Source organism: Diceros bicornis, chromosome 31, assembly GCF_020826845.1.
Source record: "Diceros bicornis minor isolate mBicDic1 chromosome 31, mDicBic1.mat.cur, whole genome shotgun sequence".
In the NCBI taxonomy this organism is placed as follows: Eukaryota; Metazoa; Chordata; class Mammalia; order Perissodactyla; family Rhinocerotidae; genus Diceros; species Diceros bicornis.
The window spans coordinates 33,339,792-33,359,464 of NC_080770.1; the positions used below are offsets into that span (position 1 = coordinate 33,339,792).

Consider the following 19,673-nt stretch of genomic DNA (forward strand, 5'->3'; position numbering starts at 1 on the left):
CAGTGCACCCCAAACTTAGGGAGATCTGGCTTCATGAGGTTCTGTTCCCCCAAGATACCCATCCTCTCATTCTGTGTTTGACTGAGACCCTGTCTGAGTCTCGCTGGGCGGATGATCCATGGCTAGGCAGGACCTGCCCCAGTGGTGGACAACTTCAGACTTGGCAAGCTGTGTGGAAAGGAGGCACGGTTTGCCATTGCCAATGTGGCTCCCTATCAGATGTCAGGCTTCCCTGGAGACTTGCCCTTTTAGTAGCTGCAGGAGGCCCAAAGAGAAGGCAAGAATCTTCTGTGAAGCGCTTTTGCTTCCCTTCTGGCTGCCACCACCTTGCAGAAGCAGGCATGGGGGCTTGGAAGGGTGTGGGCCTCTCGCCCAAAGAGTCCAACCTCAGATCAGCATCTACAAAATAACCAGCCTTCCAAGTGGGCTGCTGCTGGGGCGCATTTTATTTTGAGGCTTAAATTTGAGGGTTAGTGTCATCATCCTGCCTGGCTCCCACTCCCTTCTCGGCCCAAGAATCTAGTAACTCTGTCCTTAGACAGACACCCCCAGCCACAGCAAGCAGCCAACAAAGCCACAAACAGACAGGAGATCTCCCGGCTTGGGCAGACCCCACACGAGCCCTGCCATGGGCAGCTGGCCAGCCAAGCTCCCCCTGCGGCCCTGCCCTGAGAAAGACAGCCATCACCACTGTTACCATTTATACATAAATGCATCTGTCTCAGGTACACTGTCCCGTGTGCTCCCTACAGACGGATAGAGTTATTTCTACATTCTAAACATTCATTTCAATTCAATGGTTACTGGTAACTATAGGCCAGGACTGGGATCTGGGACCACAAGAATGAATGTGATATGATCCCTGATGTCATGGGACTCCCATAGTGCTGCAGAAGACAGACAAGAGAAGATATGTTGCGTTTTGGGTTTTCCCCCTTTGATGAGCACAAAAGTCATTAGAACCCTTGATAGCACCCCAAAAGATAAAAAGGCCTCCCTGCATGATTTTGCTGTGCAGCTTTAAGGCTAATTAGCTGGAGACCTACGGGAACCAGATACCACATTGTCAGAGATGAGGTTACTGGGACGGCCATCATCTTTTTACACCAGAGATTATCAACCGGGGCTGACTTTACCCACACCCTCTATCTTGGTAACGTCTGGAGGCATTTATGATCGTCACAACTGGGAGGATACACTACCAGAATCTAGTATGTGGAAGCAGAGATGCACATTCAGCCGTTATCCAGGAAACCCTACACCTGACTGTGAGCCACTCAGGGGCGAGGACTGTGTCCTTCTGATAATGAGTTCTCCAGTACCTAAGCACTTGGTGCACTGCGTAGGCTGTGCATAAATGTGTGTGGAATATATTGTCTAGTTAATTAACTTATTCGAGAGTGGGTAAATTAACAGCAGGGGAACAGAAGTATACACGCCCCTTTCCCATTCCCTCTTCTTCACGTTCAAATCCTGTCTGGCCTGCATTGCCACCTCCTCTCCACCATTGGTTCCTCTAGCCCCCCTTGTAGTGGCTCAGCTTGGCAATGCTGTTAGCCTGACAGTCTAGACTGGCCAGGCTGTCACTCAACTGCACTGTGTTACACATGTAGAACCATAAGGTTCCTGGACGTTAATGCCCACATCTTACATGTTTAATTCCCCTGTAGTACCCAACACAGTGTGGGACCCACAGAAGACACCTTATAAATGCTTAATGATTGATCAGCAGTACCACATTATGTGTAGACACATGCGTTCAGATGCATATATACTTATAGGAACACCCACAATGTGTATATGTCCACATCTAGCAAGCAAGAATCAAATATGTAGGCCGGCCCAGTGGCATGGTGGTTAAGTTCACATGCTCCGCTTCAGCAGCCTGGGGTTTGTGGGTTCAGATCCTGGGGACAGACTTACACACCGCTCATTGAGCCATGCTATGGTGGCATCCCACGTACAAAAAAAAATAGAGGAAGATTGGCACAGGTGTTAGCTCAGGGACAATGTTCCTCACCAGAAAAAAAAGAGAATCAAATATGTGGCTTTTCCTGGCACTTCACATATTGCGGTGATCAAGAAATGGAGAACAGAGGAATATTAAATATTTCTCTGCAAAGTACACATTTTCTGACCCAACGTCAATTTAATCAGACTCTTGACTGATTAAGGAGTAGTAAAGATGTAAATTTATCTATGTAAAAAGGCTTGCAAAGTTTTTGACTTCTAATCACAAGAAGCCATGCATTTATTTGTAGAAAAATATATAAACGTTTAGTCAAAATATACATTATGCATCAATTGGTGGACTATTTACCTATTCAAAATCCTGACTCTCCTGGAAAATCTGGAATGTCAAGCCAGATTCCACAACCACGAACTTCAGAAAGCACTTCTTCCTTACTCTGGCAAATTGGGCTGGCTTCCCAAAACTTTGTTGGCCAGCTTTGGGGAAGTGTACTTTTTAAGAAAAATTTCAACTTGCTAAGTGAGTGGAGAGTGGGGTTTAAATTTAAGGTAGAAGACATTAGCCTACTCTGGTAATTCTAAAGAACACCGTGTGCTTCCCATTCGAGCAGGACACAAAGGAAATTGAGTCATCAGCTTCTTGCTGTGCAAACCCCCAGAATTTCTCTCTGAGGCAGGGAAGATCCCCTTGAGAACCACACTGTGTCTAGCAGCATCTGTCACCTGCCCCGGCCCATTCTTTCACAAGAGTCACTTCCCCTTCAGGCGCTAGGTGGAGGCGGTTAAAATGGAGGTGCTGAGGAAACAGAACTGCTGCCCCAGCCCCAGCCGGGACAGACTGCTGGGGAGGCCCAGCTTGCCTCCCACCACCTCTGCTCTGTCAGGGGACCCCAGCCAGGCACCATCTGACTCTGCAGGCTGATCTGAAATCTCGCTTGGGTGGCCACCTGTCACTTAGAGCTCCACATTGCCTTTCAGTTCAACATCCTTGACTTTTCTAGAGAACCGTGTCAGCCCACTGCCTGGGATCCTCAAGACTTTCCCTCGCTGGGGCACATAAAACCAATCTGCTAAATGCCAAGGGTTTTCAAGGAGCATGTGATAAGCGGGCTTTCTGGGTCAATGCATCTAAATTGCTTGCAGGGTTAGCATGAGAGTCTCTGCAAGGCCTCTTTCTTAATTTTCAGGCGGAGGGCATTGCCCTAACTTGTCTCTTGGACAAGGAGCAGCCTCTCCCTTTTTTCCAAGCCTGCAAATGAGAGCATGTCTAGAAGGGCAACTGGACCCTGATAAGGAAAGTGACTTATTTTCGTAACAAATAACTAGGCTGGCATCTCTTGACAGCTGTGGCCAAGCCTGGGGAGAGACAGGCCAGGGCAGAGCAGAAAAGGGCAGCCAAGAGTCTACAGCTTGCCAGGGGGACAGAAGGCAAGCCAGGCTTCACGTTAGCCGGCCACAAGGGACAGGGAGGGTGGGAGAAGCACACACAATTCCCAAAGTTCTCCAGAGGCAAAGTGACGCAGCAAAGGAGCACCGGCATGGAGGCCAACACAGGGGTATGTTAGACCACGGGGTCCCACCTCCGCCACTTACTAGCTGTGTGTCCTTGGACAAGTTACGCCTCCCTGAGCCTCCATTTCCTTCTCTAGAAAATGGAGTTAAGAGAGTGCTAATCATATATAGGGCTATTGTGAGGCTTATACATACGATGACCTATACTAGCCCCCTGGCTGAATGCCTAGCATAGAGTCGGTGCTCGCTAGATGGTATTCCTGGGGTCTTCGGACCTGGCTTTGCACAGGAGCATACAGTGCAGTAGCAGAGGGTCAGGTTTTTAAAACTGGAGTGCTCTTAACTCTGAGGGATCCAGCAATGTTCCTGGAGGCCCTGGGAGCCCCAGGACAATACAGAGACTCTTCCTCGAGCAGCAACTTTGCTTTCTGGTAAGAAATATATATTATTATTCTTATATTAAACTCAAACTGGGTATATTATGGAGTAAAATACAAAATTGTAATGAGTGTTTAAGCTAGTATTTAAGGCATGAAACAAATACTGTTACACCAGTAGACCCCAACCTGCCCGCCCACTGCAGGGAGTAGACATGGGGGTCATTGTAGTCCTTGGTGACAGGGGTGTTTCAGAGACCCAGCGTATGTTATGGTAGGAAAGTGTCTGCCCAAACACTCTGTCTAGGAGAGAGGAAGTCACTCCTCCCTCTCTGTCAGGCTCTGTTTCCTCCTTGGGAAAAAGAAGGGGTTTTTCTAAACGATCCTTGGACTCCCCGTCTCTGAGTCTATGACAATGAGTCAAGAAATATTTCCTGAATGAATGGACTAGGATCTGTCATAAACTAAGAATTTCGTGCTATCCAGCATCCCCTCTTGCGTGGGGCAATTTGGAAGAAAATGGAATTTTTCCTATTGGCTGCCAGTCTCAGACACACCTACTTGGCATGGCACCTCTGCAGGAGATGTCCAATGTGTATCTGGGGAATAACTGAACGAACTGATACCAACCTCAAGACGGAGCTTTGCTTCTTCACCTGGGAAAACACAGCCAAAGCTCTAACTCCTAGCAAGAGGGGTCTCTAATGCTCAGTGGGAGCAGAAGGGTGCATGGCACCCCCAAGCCCTCAGATGCACCACTTCTTCTCAGATGCACCCCTCTTTCTCAACACCAGGGGCGCAGTTCCCTAGCAATGACCTGCTCACAGAGGAAAGGAGGAGCTGTGAGCAGCGAGGGCTCGTCCCACCTGCCCTCCACCCAGGGCCACTTGCTTGCTTCTGCATATGACAACCGGTTCAAGGTATCTGTTCTCCAACTCAGGGTTTCTGGGTCCAACGTTGCTTAACTACATTTGCCCATTTCTCTACTTTTTGCTTTCCGAGATGAAGATTGGACCCTTTCTTCCTCTGCAAAGCCTTGCCCCTTTTCAAAGTTTCCTCATTGTCTTCCCGAGTGGCCCCCCCCAGCCCAATGGGGCAACAATAGCGCCTTTCCCTCTGCCTCCTCTTTCTCTTCCCCCATCTGCTTGCCCAGCCCCGGCTGAGCCTGCTGCTAAGTCGTGTCTCCTTTCCAAGTCTCAGTTCCTTCCAAACAACTTTACAAGCACAGGAAAGCCAGGGCCCAGGCAGTTATTGCTACTGGCACTTTTTTGTGCTTCCTCCAAATGACGCTGCCCAAAGGGACCTCAGAAACACGGGACAGAGTGAGCCTCCTGCTCTCTGGGAGAACCTCAAGAGTGAGGACAGTGCCTAACATTTGGGGGTGAGGCCCTTTAAAAGAATCAGGGAGACAGGTTGGAGGGAGTCAGGAGTCAGGATCCTCAGAAACAAAGCAGAAGACTTCACCGGAAGGTAACATACAAATCCACTTCCCTAGAGGCCATAGGGAAGCCAGCCGCACCCCTCTTTCCTAAGGCCAGGCCCAGGGCTCTCCCTGGCCTCAGGCTTCCCTCTGCTCCTCCATCCCCAACGTTTGTCCATGCCATACATAGTCGAATATATTCTGACTAAGCGCAGGCGAATGGGCTTGGGTTCACATCCCGCACCAATGCTTCCGCTGTGTGAACACGAGCAAGTCACTTAACCTCTCTGAGCCTCGGTTTGTTTCCCTCCTGTAAAACAGGGCTACTAACGGGACACTTCTCACTGCGCCATTGTGAGGGTAAAATGAGATAACACATGTAAAGAGCTTAGCACAGATCCTGGCACAGAGAGAGCGGGCAATAAATGGTGGATGGTGCTGTTATTCCTGTTACTATTATTATTTCTGTCTCAGGAATCTAAATCCTAGATCCCACTTATCTTCAGTCTAAAGTACTGAGGTGGGACTGAGTCTTTTACTTTCTTGGTACCCCCCGAGTTCTGTTTAATAAATACTTGCTGAGTAGAATTAACCATAGGCTGAGCTGTCTTAATGACCCAGCTGGCACTCCTTAAAAGAAAAATTAATTTTGCTGGCGATAAGCAAATTGGCCATGTAATTATCTGTACATATATAGACAAAGAAAACGAACGCCTGCAGTTCAGCCTTGCCGGAATACCTCACACACAGCCATCCCTCCCCAGAAGGGCCCCTCCCCACAGCTACCAAGAGGCACAGACCCTGTTTGGGTGGGATATTGGCAGCCCCAGTTCCAGGTCCCCATGCAACCCCAGTGCCCAGGCCGTCCCTGAGGTGGCCGGCAGGGACTGTGACCGACTTTACCCTCGGGATTTCCCCCAACTGATTGGCAGAAGCAGGAGGCCGCGAGGGTTGAGCAGCTGGCCCAGTCACTACCTTTCCTACTCACCCTCCCTGCCCCAGGCTGGCACCTCGTGGAGACCAGGAACCTCGCCACAGAGCCGGTTCAAGTTCCCACAAGCGCTAAGACAGTGACTGGAACCCAACTGCTTTGGAACCCGGCGCGGTGGGGGGCGCAGGAAGCCAGGACCCCCTTCTGGAAAGCTCACTGCCACCAGCTCTCACACATGCAACTGTGCCCACCTCTCTGGCCACCCTGCTGACAGCCCCAGCTCCTGCCCCTGCCGTGTTCCTGCCCCGCCCCGCCCCGCCCCGCCCGGCCACAGCCCAGCAGGGCGTCGAGCGCCCTTGGGCACTGGAGCCTGTTAGTCCAGCCCGGGCTGCGCTCATCCAGAGTACAGTTACTTTCTGCCTTGTGCTCCGGCTCTAGGGACCGGCCCCAAAGTGCGCGCCGGCAGCCCGCTCTGCACACTTTCTTCGTTCTTTCTCTTTTCCTTTCAAAGAAACTGTGCTTCCCATCAACAAACGCGCCAACAGCTTAGCGCAAGTCCTAGCCCCGCTCTCCCGCACCAAATCCAAGCCGCCCGCCGCGCACTTGACTCCGGTCCCCAGGGCCAACTCGGCCGGCCGCAGGGTCAGGCCCGGCCACTGCAGCCGCCTCTCCCGCTGCCGGGCGGGACTCACCGATCTGCGCCAGGCTCAGCTGCACGAGGCACAGTCCCCAGGCTGCGCGCCACCAAACCTTGTCCATGGTGCGGGCGCGAACCGAGCGAGCGGGCGAGTGGAGCCGGGGGTCCCGTGCGCTGGGCGGGGCCCGGGATCGACGGGACGGGGCGAGGAGGGGCCCGAACCTGTCGGAGGCTGGGGTCGGGCTGGGCAATGAGGGCGCCTCGGAAGTTGGGTGCAGTTTTTATTTGAGGCTGAAAGAGTGACCTAAGAGGGAGGGAGCGAGCGAAAGACACACCCAAGCGAGGGGCTGTGACTAAGCAGCCGGCTGAGGTTTAAAGACGTACCAGCCCTCCTCCGCGCCGCCCCGCCGCCGCCACCCGGTTCTCGCCGGAGACGGTAAACCGGGGGCGCCGGGAGGGCCGCGGGGTGTCCTGCGCCCAGGACGCACCGGCTTTCTTCTCTCGCCAGCTCCCCGGGTTCGCTGAGAGAGCGGCCTCAGGACGGAGGAGAGGGTGATTGAGTCCTGAGACCTCACCCCGTTGGGTTCAGCCCCCGGCCTGTCCTCTCCGCTAAGTTTCTCTTTGAATCTGACTGGCGAATGATTCTCTCTGGGGTTCACAGGCAGCTGGGTATTCTGGGAGAGGAGCTGGAGCAGTGGTGAGATCCTGCCTGTGGATAGTGGTGCTTCCCTCCCTGCCCGGGCGAGGAGGGGTGGGGAGCTTATCATGCTTTCCAGGGGAGAGAGGAAGACCTCATTCTTCCCTTGAAAAAGAAGCCAAGTCCACATGGCTCAGGGGATTTTTGCTTCTTATCAGGACTGCTCAGAGAAAGCTAATGATGGCCAGTCATGAGGCTGCTATTTGGCTCCACTAACCGGTGTGTCATCCTCCAGTCCCGGGCTGGCACCTGAATCCACCCACCGCTATTCATCCATCCACTCACCGAGCCTCTCGTTCATCCTCCGAAACATCGTTCCATCCACCCGTTCTCCTATTACCCATCTTTCCTTACATCCGCCACCCCCACCCCCCCACCCCCCACCCCCGCCCCTGGCTCACACATCTATCTATGTTCCCGGCCATCCATTTATCCAACCACCTCTCCTTTCATCTATCCATCCACCCAACCACATATTCTTCCAACTACCCTCTCAAATAATTTCTCATCCATCTTTCCACACATCCTTTTGTATGTCTTTTCATAAACCCACATCCATCTATACACTATCCTCTTCTCCATCCATCTGTCCACATATCTGTTCGTCAGTGTATCCATCCATGGTCCACATATCCCTCATTTTATGCACCTAATCATCCACTCACACATCTATCCTTTCTTTCTTGCTCCCCTTTATACTCCTATCTACACAAACATTAATCCACTTTCCCCCATCTATCTTACCTAGTAACTCTCAGAAAGGGGAGGAGATTGTCATATTCTTCAGGGGAGGCATTTTGCGTTTGAAAAATCATACTTTGCATTATAATTTCATGTCTTCCTATAATATACTGTGGTTTAATATTTGAAAATCAAAAGCAGTGTTTATTGTTAATGTGGACTGCTGGGAGTAAATCCCAACAGACTTCTTGCCTGGTGAGATAAACAGAAAATGACAGTGGTTATTGGTGACTGTGTGGCAAGACCCTAAGGGAGCACGCTAGAATATCTGAGGGCAAGTAATTCCCCTTTGACTTTGTTATTTATTGAAAGAAATTGAAAAATTGAGAGAAAGTGCACCCAGCCATCCTTTCATTCATTGAACATGTCGTGAGACCTCAGAGGGATCAAGGTAAAGAGGACCTGCTCTGTCTTCAGGGGCCTCACACTTTGGTGGGGAATCAGAGCCACAAGCAGGCTTTTACCACACAATATGAAATGTGCTGCAAAACGTGTGTGTGCAGAGAGCTACGGATCCTGGAGAAGAGAGCCGCACCCTTTCCTGGGGAACACCCAGGGGGCTTCGCAGTGGAGGGGATATCTGAGCCAGGTCCTGAGGAGGAGGAGGAATTCAGAAGAAGCTGTGGGGACAGGGCGTCCGCAGGCAGGGCTCTGTGATACCTAATAGCGAGTATTCAGGATGCCTGTGTTCCCACCTGCCTCGGCTGCTCACTACCTGTGCAAACTTGACCACGTCAATCAGCCTTTCTGTGCCTCGATTTCCTCAAGTCTCAACTGGGGTAAATCACAGTATCTATTTCACAGAATTGGTGAGGATTAAATAACTCAAAAGTCCTGCATATATTAAGCACTAGATATATGGGTATATATGCATATAGTAAGCACTATTATATAAGTATTTGCTATTATTACTAAAAGCAAAATCGTGAGTGAGCATGGAAAGGTGGAAGCACATACCTTGTTCAGGCGATGGAGAGCAGTTTGGAATGCCTTGAACATTTGATCAGATGAAGAGCTTGAGGGGGACAGCAAGACATGAGTCTAGAAAAGTGGTGAGCCAGCCCTGATGGCCTAGTGGTTAGAAGTTCGGTGCATTCTGCTTTGGTGGCCCAGGTGCGGTTCCTGGGCGTGGAACCACACCCCTCATCTGTCAGTAGCCATGCTGTGGTGGCAGCTCACATAGAAGAACTAGAAGGGCCTACAACTAGAATACACAACTATGTACTGGGGCTTTGGAGAGGAAAAAAAAAGGGAGGAAGATTGGCAACAGATGGTAGTTCAGGACTAATCTTTCCCAGCCAAAAAAAAACAGATAGGTAAGCAGGGGCCAGGGGGCGTTAACTATACTAGGAAGTTTGAACTTGATCCCCAGAAAATAGGGAGTCAATGTAATTTTTATTATTATTGTTGTTAATATTATCATGCTAAAATACACATAACATAAAATTTACCATTTTAACTATTCAATAGCATTCAGTACATTCACAATTGGGCAGCCATTACCACTGTCTTAGTCAGTTCAGGCTACTCTAACAGAATACCACAGACTGGGTGGCTTAAACAACAGAAATTTATTTCTCGCAGTTCAGGAGGCTGGGAATTCCAAGATCGAGGCGCCAACATGGTTGGGTTTTGGTGATAGCTCTTTTTCTTGTTTGCAGATGGCTGTCTTCTCCTATCTCCTCAGGATGGGGGCGTGCAGAGAGAGAGAGAGTCTCTTCTTATAGAGGCACTAATCACATCCATGAGGGCTCTACCCTCATGACCTAATTACCTCCCCGAGGCCCCACCTCCTAAGACCATCACCCTGGGGGTTAGGATTTCAACATATGAATTTTAGCGGGAGACAAACATGCAGTCCCTAACAACCACTGTCTAGTTCAATGTCAGTTTTTGAGTTGGGGACAGCCTGCTTGACAATAGGCTACTCTCTTGTGTTTTCAGGGAGAGTGTTTGGGGCTGAAAAATATCTAGACCTACTCTCCAACCATTCATCGGCTGGTGTTCCATGACTCAAAGGGTGGCCCATCTGAAACAAAGACAGTGCCCCTGAGCCCCACCTGAAGAGAAGGCTCTTTGAAAAGTGCTGCCACTAGTAGCAGAGTTGGCCCTGCTGCTGTCTGTGACCAAGAGGACACTTTCCTCGAACAACTGGGGGCACACTGGCTCCAGGCAGATCTTCAGGCTATAACTCCTGAGAAACCCGCGTGGTGAGTTCCATGGGAAGAGCACTTGGATGAGGAGTGGCCTTGGGCAGACTCGTGCTACCTCCAGGGCTTTCAGCTTTCTGTTTGGAGAACGGGAGAAGGGGAGTGAAGCAGGAGGGGTATTCCCTGGAAGCAACGTTTGTTTTACTGTGTTTCATGGAACTTGGATGTTCCTTGGAGGCCCCTTAGAAAAGATACAGAGGACAAAACAAAGGCTTAAGCGTGAGCTGTGCCTTCCCCACCCCTGTCCCCATCCCAACCACAGAAGTTCCACTCACATCAATTTTATACACTAGACCACTGTGAGATTTCATTTTGACAAAGGATTTTACTTTTAAAAAATATTAAAAACCACTAGACTAGGTCATCTCGAACCCTGGTCCCTTCCTCATTTGTGCAGTAAACAATCAGCAAATGAAGACACTGGTGTGAAAATGCTCTGCAGATTGTAGAGGACCATGCAAATTCTAGGGATTGTAATTAGGATTATTCTTGCAGGGGAGAACATTTTGTCTGCCTGCTTCCCGATAGTTTAGTGAGGGAACTGAGGTTGTTTGCCCCCCTGCCACAAATGACTCATTTCAAATAGCTGACCTGGTGACTTGCTGAGTCAGGGCCAGCCTTTGGGAATTCCTGGATCACCTCTCTGAGCTAACCTTCTCATCCTCTCCAGGCACTGCTGCCCACACCACTCGTCTCGAAAAGACTTTCCCATGCTCTTCTTCATGCCTCTGTGAAAATTAAATCCTGAGCGAGTTACTCATTTTAGACATTCACTATCTGTTGCGTCTTTTTTTTATTTATTTACTTATTTATTTATTTTTGTGAGGAAGACCAGCCCTGTGCTAACATCTGCCAATCCTCCTCTTTTTTGCTGAGGAAGACTGCCCCTGGGCTAACATCCGCGCCCATCTTCCTCTACTTTATGTGGGACGCTGCCACAGCGTGGCTTGACAAGCGGTGCGTCAGTGCGCGCCCAGAATCCGAACCGAACCAGCGAACCCCAGGCCGCCGAAGCGGAGCGCGCGCACTTAACCGCTTCCGCCACCGGGCCGGCCCCCAGATACCTTTCTAAGCCAAACCTTGGGATGTGGGAAACTGAAAAACAGAGCTTGAATGGATCTGGGTTGACATGAAACCACACTATTTGGAAAGATTCCACGGCGCAAACAGCAGCCTTGGACTAAGAGAGCCGGAGTCTGAGCACCAGCTCACTTCCTTATCAGCCGGGTGACTCTACTCAGGTCTCTTAAGCTCTGGGAGTTTTGGTTATCCTGTTACAAAATGAGGTTAGTAAGACCGTTCTTGCAGTTTGTTATGAGCGGTAAGTGAAAGAGGCATCAAGACCCTTTACTGGGGTGCCTGCCTCATGGTGGGATTTGATGACCCACCAACCTCTAAGCTACCTGAGGACAGGGACATGTCTGTCTTGGGCAGCAGTACATAGTTCTCAGTGCCTGACGAGTCCCTGTCTCTGGCATGTGCACCATGGTCAATAAATGAGCATTACATGAATGCATGAATGGCTGTGGTTCTTGTTCCTCCACCACACTCTACAGGGTGACTTCAGGGATCACACGAGCCGATACGTGGAAACATCTAGACAACTTGACACTTTCTAGACAAATGCAAGCCACAGTGCCATATCTGGGGCACCACTTTCAGAAGACCCAGTGGAGCCAGAGCATGATTCACTCTGGCAGACCAGCATTTGTTTATTTATTTTTTCTAAGATATTGGGCCTGACGGCTTCTGACTAGTAATAAATCTTGTTCTTCTTAAGCAAAGAAAAGTCAAATCTAAACCAAATGTGAGCAGGAGTGTGTGGTCAAGGCTGAGAGCATGGGACTGAATCATGGGATTTGAGGATTATACACATAGCAGGCCGTGGGGCTCTTTTAAAGGGACAACATTCAATTCCTTTCCGGGGCTTCTTCCCAGAGAAGGAGCAATCTGGCAAGGTAAAGAAAAAGTGCCATTCCAGTTCAGTTTTAACTCTGAAAGACATCCATTCTTAGTTCACACTTGCGGTGTGAATTCTACACATGCAAATGAGCAGTGGTGAAAAAGCTGTCGTGAAATAATTATTAGTGAAGTCCAAATAAACAGGTAATTAGGGAAGCAATCTTCATGATATGTAAATGACGTTGGATAACTAATTAGTCTCAAGCTAACCAAGTGTGATTGCAGAGCTGAGCTTTTAGGATTATTAAGGCTTTCAAATTATGGCAAGTAAAGTAGTCAGTGTGGCCGCTGCACCGTGAAAATGCCAAAGGGACAAGGTGCCACTGGATTCTAGATGTGTCCATGTCAGTTACAAAATGGGTTTTACACAGTCCTTTGGAAGTGAAAATAGTGTGCTAAGAGACCCAATCCCATAATTGGATGGTAACTAATTTAGAAATGGGATTTTTGTGTGTGTGTGTGAGGAAGATCAGCCCTGTGCTAACATCCGATGCCAATCCTCCTCTTTTTGCTGAGGAAGATTGGCCCTGGGCTAACATCCGTGCCCATCTTCCTCCACTTTATATGGGACACCACCACAGCATGGCTTGACAAACGGTGTGTTGGTCCGAGCCCGAGATCCGCACCGGCGAACCCTGGGCCGCCAAAGCGGAGCTCGCGCACTTAACCACTACGCCACTGGGCTGGCCCCTTAGAAATGTGATTTTTTGAAGACAAAATTTGAATTAACGGTGTGTGACTTTATGTAGCAGGCTAATTGGGAGGAAGACAAGTGAAAGAGTATATTGTATGCACTATTATTTAATAGAAATGTAATTGTATTCCTTTTAAGTACATGTTGTAACTAAAATTCTTATTTATTCATCTGCTCTCCACTTCATACCAATTGATTATTTAAACATTTATTGGAAGGCTTTAAGGGATCTGCATTAATGAACATTTAAGCATGATCTGTATTTGTCACATCCCTGGTTGTATATATAAATGGTGACAAATATCCTTGGAGTTGTCTGAAAATTGTTTTTTCTCTTCATTCATTCACTTCGTGACTACTATATGTTGAGCAAAATTTAAACATTCTTGATTCTGTCATAATTAATCATCACCATCACCACCACCACCACCACCACAACCACCGTTATTGTCAACATTGCAGCTAACCACCAGTACTTAGTATTTGCCAAACCTAATGTCATTTAATTGTCACAACAACCCTATGAAAACTTCATTCTTATTTTACAGATAAGGAAACTGAGGCTTGGGAAGGTTAGGTGACTTGTCCAAAGTCACATCTTTATTTTACTTAAAGGAAATCTTTCTTGCCGTTAAGAGATGTAGGGGTAGAAAATTTTGATCCCTTCATGATTCTTGATCTAGTAAAAATGCTAAGCCAATGGAGTCTTAATTAATTAGTTTTCACTGAATTTTATTCCAGTCAACTTCTTTTCAGAAGGAAGATCTCCTTCAGAAGCTTTTGTTAGATAAGCTAAGGTAGATAGTGGAGAATGTTGATCCTCGTAGATCATTGAAACCTTAGACTCCTAGAGTCAGGTGACTTTAAATGCACAGACTCGGACCTTGATTGTTTGCTAGAAAACTTTAGATTTGCATAGGACTGTGCCTTCCTTCCTTATAGTATCCTTGTGAGATAGCTGTATGTCCGGCCTAGAAATAAGCACCGTTCTCTGTTTATAGCACCTGGGGGCTTATTCAGTGAGTGCCTCACAAGGCACTTTTTGGTTTGCTGGCCCCACTCGCAAGTTCTATAACTCGCAGAGTTCCTTCTCAGAATATTGCATCTAGATCCTCAAGGTAGCCCCCTGGCAGCCATTATTTTACTATGTGACCCCTACCGTGCACGGTCGTGACTGGACTCAGTGCTAGACACCTGATGCCAGCTGGGCCAGAGTCTTTGTCCTGGAAATTTGGAATTGGAGTATGGCTAAACCTGTGAGATTTATAGGTGGAAGCTGTGGGGTAGCCACACACCTGCATATGGATGGAGATACAGGAGAAAGCAGAATAAGGCAGAAGCTCCGAGAAAAGCAGAAAAACTTGAGTTTTGACACTTTTCAGGTTCCCTGTTCTAGTCCATTCTTGACAGCTGACTGCACTCATGCCCCTGATTTCTGCGATGCACCCTGATATCCTTTAATAATCCTTTATTCTTCTTGTGTTAGCATAAGCTGGTTTCTGTTGCAACCCCAAAAGACTTGAATATAGGAGGGCATGACTCCATTTTACAAAAGAATAAACAGAGGCTCAAACGGATGGGGGATGTGCCTGCTATTGGGTCTTGAATTCAGGACTTCTGACTCTAAATCTCAGCTCTTCTGATTCTAAGTCCCATGTTCCTTTCACTACCTGGCCTCACCTACAACCCCTCCGCCACATCATTCAATGATCCCCAGAGGATGCAGTCATTCCTCCTTCTCTGTTATCCACCCTCAACATCCCTGCTGATTTGCCCACAGCTGTGTGGCAATCCAAATGAGTGGCGGGTTTTCTGAGTCCTGTGTTCCCAGGCCTTCTCCAGAAAGCCCCTTTCTGCCTGAACATGCCTCACAGTCTATTTGAAAGGCAAAACCTTTCAGTTGGCAAATGGTAACAGCTGCTTCTCTTCAAAACACCCAAAGGGTAAAACTTCTGGGCTCCAATGTACAGGTATAAGGCTCCAGCCAAGTCTGGATGGGGCTTAGTGTCAGCTCCTGCAGAAAAGGGAATAGGTACTGAACTTGGACGTGAGGCCAGGCCAAAGCACCTTTATTGCTGGTTACTGTTTTTCAGCCAGTAAACCGCCGCTTTAGAAGGCAATGCGTGGGTGAGGAAGAGGCTTGCACTGCACTTAATTGGGAGAGGATGTGGTGAGGGAAGGGGAGGGACAGAGAAAAGAAGACACATCTTGAGAGACCGTAGGAGAAGTAGAAGAAGGACAAAAGGCACAGACATGAATCTACCATGATATGAAGGGAAATAAATGTCTTCTAACCATCAATCAGGAATTTAATGGACACCTACTGTATGCCCTACAAAAGCCAAAGATGAACTGGACCTGCCCTCTCTCCTCAAAAAGATTATGGTCTAGATCAGGCTTGGCAGATCAATTGCCTTTATTAGTTCCAGAAATATATAGTAAGCACCTCTATGCACTAGGCACTTCTCTAAGTACTAGAAATACAACAGCAAGAAAATGCAGAGGAATATTTTATTATCATTGAGGAGGTGGGTAGAGGGTGCACTGTAACTTTAATAAAGTGGACAGGAAGATTTGTCTGAAGAGGGGACGTTTGAGCCAAACGTGCAAAAATATGAGAGAATTTCAAAAAAGAGGGCACAGCAAATGTAAAGGCTTGAGAAGGGAATATTCTTGGTGTGTTTGGGGAACAGAAAGGCCAGCATGGCTGCAGCAGAGTGAACAAGAGCATGAGTGGTAGGAAATGAGATTGTCGAGGAGGGTAAGGTCCAGCTCTTGTGTGGTCTTACAGGCCATGGCAAGAAGTTTGGGTTTTATGCCAATTGCACTGGAATGATTTTGATGGGTTTCCCTTCATTTTCCAGCTCTGATTAATTAGTAGTGGCTCATCTCACTGTGATGAGAAAGATTCTGAGGTCTTACAGCTCAATGGGTGAGAGTTCACCCATTGGGTTAATAATGTATAACACGTCTCCTGGATGGGGCAATGGTGCCATTAATGATCATTATTTGCCATCTCTGATCAGGATGGAATATTAAGTTGTATTAGTCAGGATAGTCTGGGTTATGCTGCAGTAACAACATCAGCCAAATCTCAATGGCTTAACACAATCACCCAGTGGCTTCTTACCATGCTAAATTCACTGTGCGTCCAGACATTTCTTCAAGTCTTCCATGCAGTGACCCTAGGTGTTTTGATTTTATGGCATCTCCATTTTCACACAATCTGGGAAAGAGAATAGTAGAGGACCTCATACCAGTGGTTAAATGCCTTGACTCAGAAATAATACATGCCATTTCTGCCTGCAATCCGTTGGCTAGAACTCGTCATATGAATGCAGCCCCATTTAAATGCAAGGGGGCTGGGAGAGGATAATTCCCCCATGTGCCTAAAGGTAGAGGAGAACCGAATGTAAGTAAGCAGTGAAAATCTAGCATAACCCAACTTTGAAGAAAGTCCAGTAACTCTCCAAGATGATTTGTAATGAACTAGATGAAGAGTAGTAAATAATAAAGGAGTTCGAAGAGTAGTGAGATCAACTGGTGTAGTTCAGACAGGCTCTGTAGAAAGAGGTACCTGAGCGAGATCTTGATAGATAGAGTTTATTAGATGGTCACCCTCTAGCTCAATCCTCCCACCTCCAAACCCATTAAACCCTTCCCTTTCCCTGGTCCATCCCATCCACCATTGAGTGATGGGCTCTTTGCACTTACCTGGCTCTTTAGACTTCTCATTTTGGAGGCAATATCACATGATGCAGAAGAGCATTATTTATTTGCTGTGTAACCTTGGGCAATTTACTCAACCTATTAGAGCTTAAGTTCTTCATTTAATGTTTTATATAATTATTGTGAAAATTAAAGTATACAATGTAACAATGTATCTATTTAGCTTAACATAGGGTTTGGAACATAGCAGGGTCCAAAAAATTGTAGTTACTACTATTTTATTTTTTTTTAGAAAAAGGCTTTATTGTTTTATTAACAAAAAGTACAGAGAAAAGTAGTTCCAGGGTTGGTTGAGTAGTTCAGTCATAGCGTCACACAAAATTTGTTCATGCTTCTGTACCACTCTTAGCATGCCAGTTTCCATTCTCGTGCTGTTTGCCTCATCTCACAACGTAGTTGCCACAGATCCAGGCATTAAATCCTCACATGACAATGTCCAAAGCTGAAGAAAGGAAGTAGGCAGGAAGAAAAGGGTCTTTCATCATATGGTTTTCTCCTTTAATTAAAAAGAAAAATTATTCTCAGAAGCTCACTGTCCCCCAGCCAACTTCCTCATATCTTAAGTTCTAAGTGTTCATACCCAGGTGTGTTTATTATTCTTGTTGACCCACCCTTCCTTTAAATTCTACCCTCTCTTGACTGTATATGCCCTAGCCCATCTTTTATCCTTCCTTTCAGATAGATTTCTCTTTTTGTATTTTGTGGTGTAATTTTAGCTACTAACAGATTAACTCAACAAGATATAATGGGTCAAACACATAGAAATTTATTTGGGGGGTCATCTAACACTCATAAGGGTTTTTGGGTAAATAGGATGGTAGGGAGTGGAGAAGGATTTGAGCGGATGGAAGCTCTGCAATTCTCAACACATGATTTCCAAATTCTCTGGGGTCATTTCCACTCAGTTGGTGGGAGGAAAAAGAGCATGGAGGACCACTATTTGTGAGTTTTTATGAGCCAGGCCTGGAATGGGACCATCACTCCCACTCAGACTCCATGGGCTAGAAGCCAGTCTCACAGCCACACCTAACTACAAGGAAACTGGGAAATGTAGTCTGGCTGTGAGTCCAGGGGAAAGAGAATGTGGAGTTTAATAAGCTCTTGTTGGGGCCGGCCCGGTGGCGCAAGCGGTTGAGTGCGTGCGCTTTGCTGCGGCGGCCCGGGGTTCCCCAGTTCAGATCCCGGGCGTCCGCCGACGCACCGCTTGTCAGGCCATGCTGTGGTGGCGTCCCATATAAAGTGGAGGAAGATGGGCATGGATGTCAGCCCAGGGCCGGTCTTCCTCAGCAAAAAAAAGAGGAGGATTGGCATTGGATGTTAGCTCAGGGCTGATCTTCCTCACACACACAAAAAAAAGCTGTTGTCTTTGCCACACTTCTCTCTCCGTGCCTGGCTCCACCTCTTAGTCCTTTCCCCCATTCCTTCTCCTGGTGTGGATGTTGCGGTCTGTATCTGCTTCTTCGCTTTTTCCCTAGGCTTACTCCATCTACGATGCCACAAACAGTGATGAAAGAGGAGACACCAGCTCACCCTCACTCACTGAGCATGCTACCCTTCCAAAGTTCCTGCTCCCTTTCCTTCTTCATCCTCCATCTGAACACTGGGTGAGTCCAGCTGCATACATCGCGAGACAGTTTGGGCCAAAAGAGAGAGAATGCGGTGCCAGCGTGGGTTTGATTCTAAGACCATGGTCCGTGTAGTCCTGGACTATGAACCTGTGCCTTTCTCTGCCAACTCACTGGGACCATGTGAGACTAGTTTTAATACAATTTATAAAATGCTTTGAGATCATTTCCCAAAATACTAATTTCAAGGGATGTTAATATAAGGGTGCTCCTCAATAAAAGGCTTTCAAAGACAAATGTGTTTGGGAAACACTAGATTAAATCTAGGTTAACAAGTTTCCTTACTACAGAGCCTGTGCTTGTCTTTTCACCCATCCACCATTTGCTGAGTGTTTGCTGGTGACAGGCCCCGTGCTGGGCCCTGCGGGTCAGTGTGGACAAGCCCCCATAGTCTCTGTTCTCCCGCAGTGTATAATCCAGCGCTAATGTATGTTGTAAGTTTCCAAAAGGGAGCCATGGTATGCAGCTTTTCCCAAAATTATTTGACCACAGACACCCCCCTTTATTAGAAATTTCTCAAAAAGTTAGTGCAAAACGTAATTTTGAAATCCTTGAACTAGTGTGCAAAATATTAATACTGACCAAACAAATAAGGTCTTATTTTCAACACATCATTACAAATCCTGAGAGAGTACAATTTCTCTCTACATATGTCCATGTACAGAAAAAGGACTGAAAGAGTATGGGGTGAGATTATTGATGATTTTTTTCCCCAGATAAGTGAATGAGAGTTTAATGAAAGGATATATATGGTACCAAAGGAAGATGGAAATCTTTAAGAAAAATTTTTTGGATTATGGAAAATTTCAATTATAAATACATACACACACACACACACACACACACACACACACACACACTGGTAGTGAGAAAAGTATAATAAATTCCTATGTATCCATCACCTAGCTTCAGCAATTACCAGCTCTCACGGCCCATTTTATCTATCTGCACATCCTACTTCCTTCCTCACCACTGGATTATTTTAAACAAATCCCAGACATCATATCTTTTTATCTGTATATACTTCAACATGTATCTCTAAGATATAAGGGCTCTTTAAAATAACATGTTTACAATAATATTATTATAGTATTGGTGATTTAAAATTTTCACCATTAGAGGTTTGTATATGTATTATAAAATACATATATATATTACTTTTGTGTA

General features: G+C 47.2%; 1 protein-coding gene and 1 long non-coding RNA gene across 12 annotated transcripts in view; one reads left to right on the forward strand and one right to left on the reverse strand.

Annotated features, from left to right (window-relative positions):
- Positions 1-7,125, reverse strand: part of CD44 (CD44 molecule (Indian blood group)) — an 87,315-nt gene extending 80,190 nt beyond the window's left edge. For 3 of the 10 annotated variants that reach the window (XM_058527149.1, XM_058527151.1, XM_058527152.1), the window contains exon 1: positions 6,904-7,124. In XM_058527149.1, the coding sequence (XP_058383132.1) occupies positions 6,904-6,970 (67 nt within the window). In that variant the 5' untranslated portion in view covers positions 6,971-7,124. Of the gene's footprint in view, positions 1-6,903 lie in introns of all 10 variants that reach the window. The other 7 variants (XM_058527148.1, XM_058527147.1, XM_058527157.1 and 4 more) reach the window with 5 other exon arrangements.
- Positions 7,126-7,218: 93 nt separating this feature from the next.
- On the forward strand, positions 7,219-18,735 carry LOC131395233 (uncharacterized). 2 transcript variants are annotated; one of them, XR_009216308.1, is made up of 3 exons: positions 7,219-7,284; positions 10,231-10,496; positions 18,357-18,735. It is a non-coding gene; the product is annotated as an uncharacterized LOC131395233 (long non-coding RNA). The 2 variants fall into 2 exon arrangements; XR_009216309.1 differs by lacking the exon at positions 18,357-18,735 and adding an exon at positions 11,167-11,809.
- Positions 18,736-19,673: the final 938 nt, after the last annotated feature.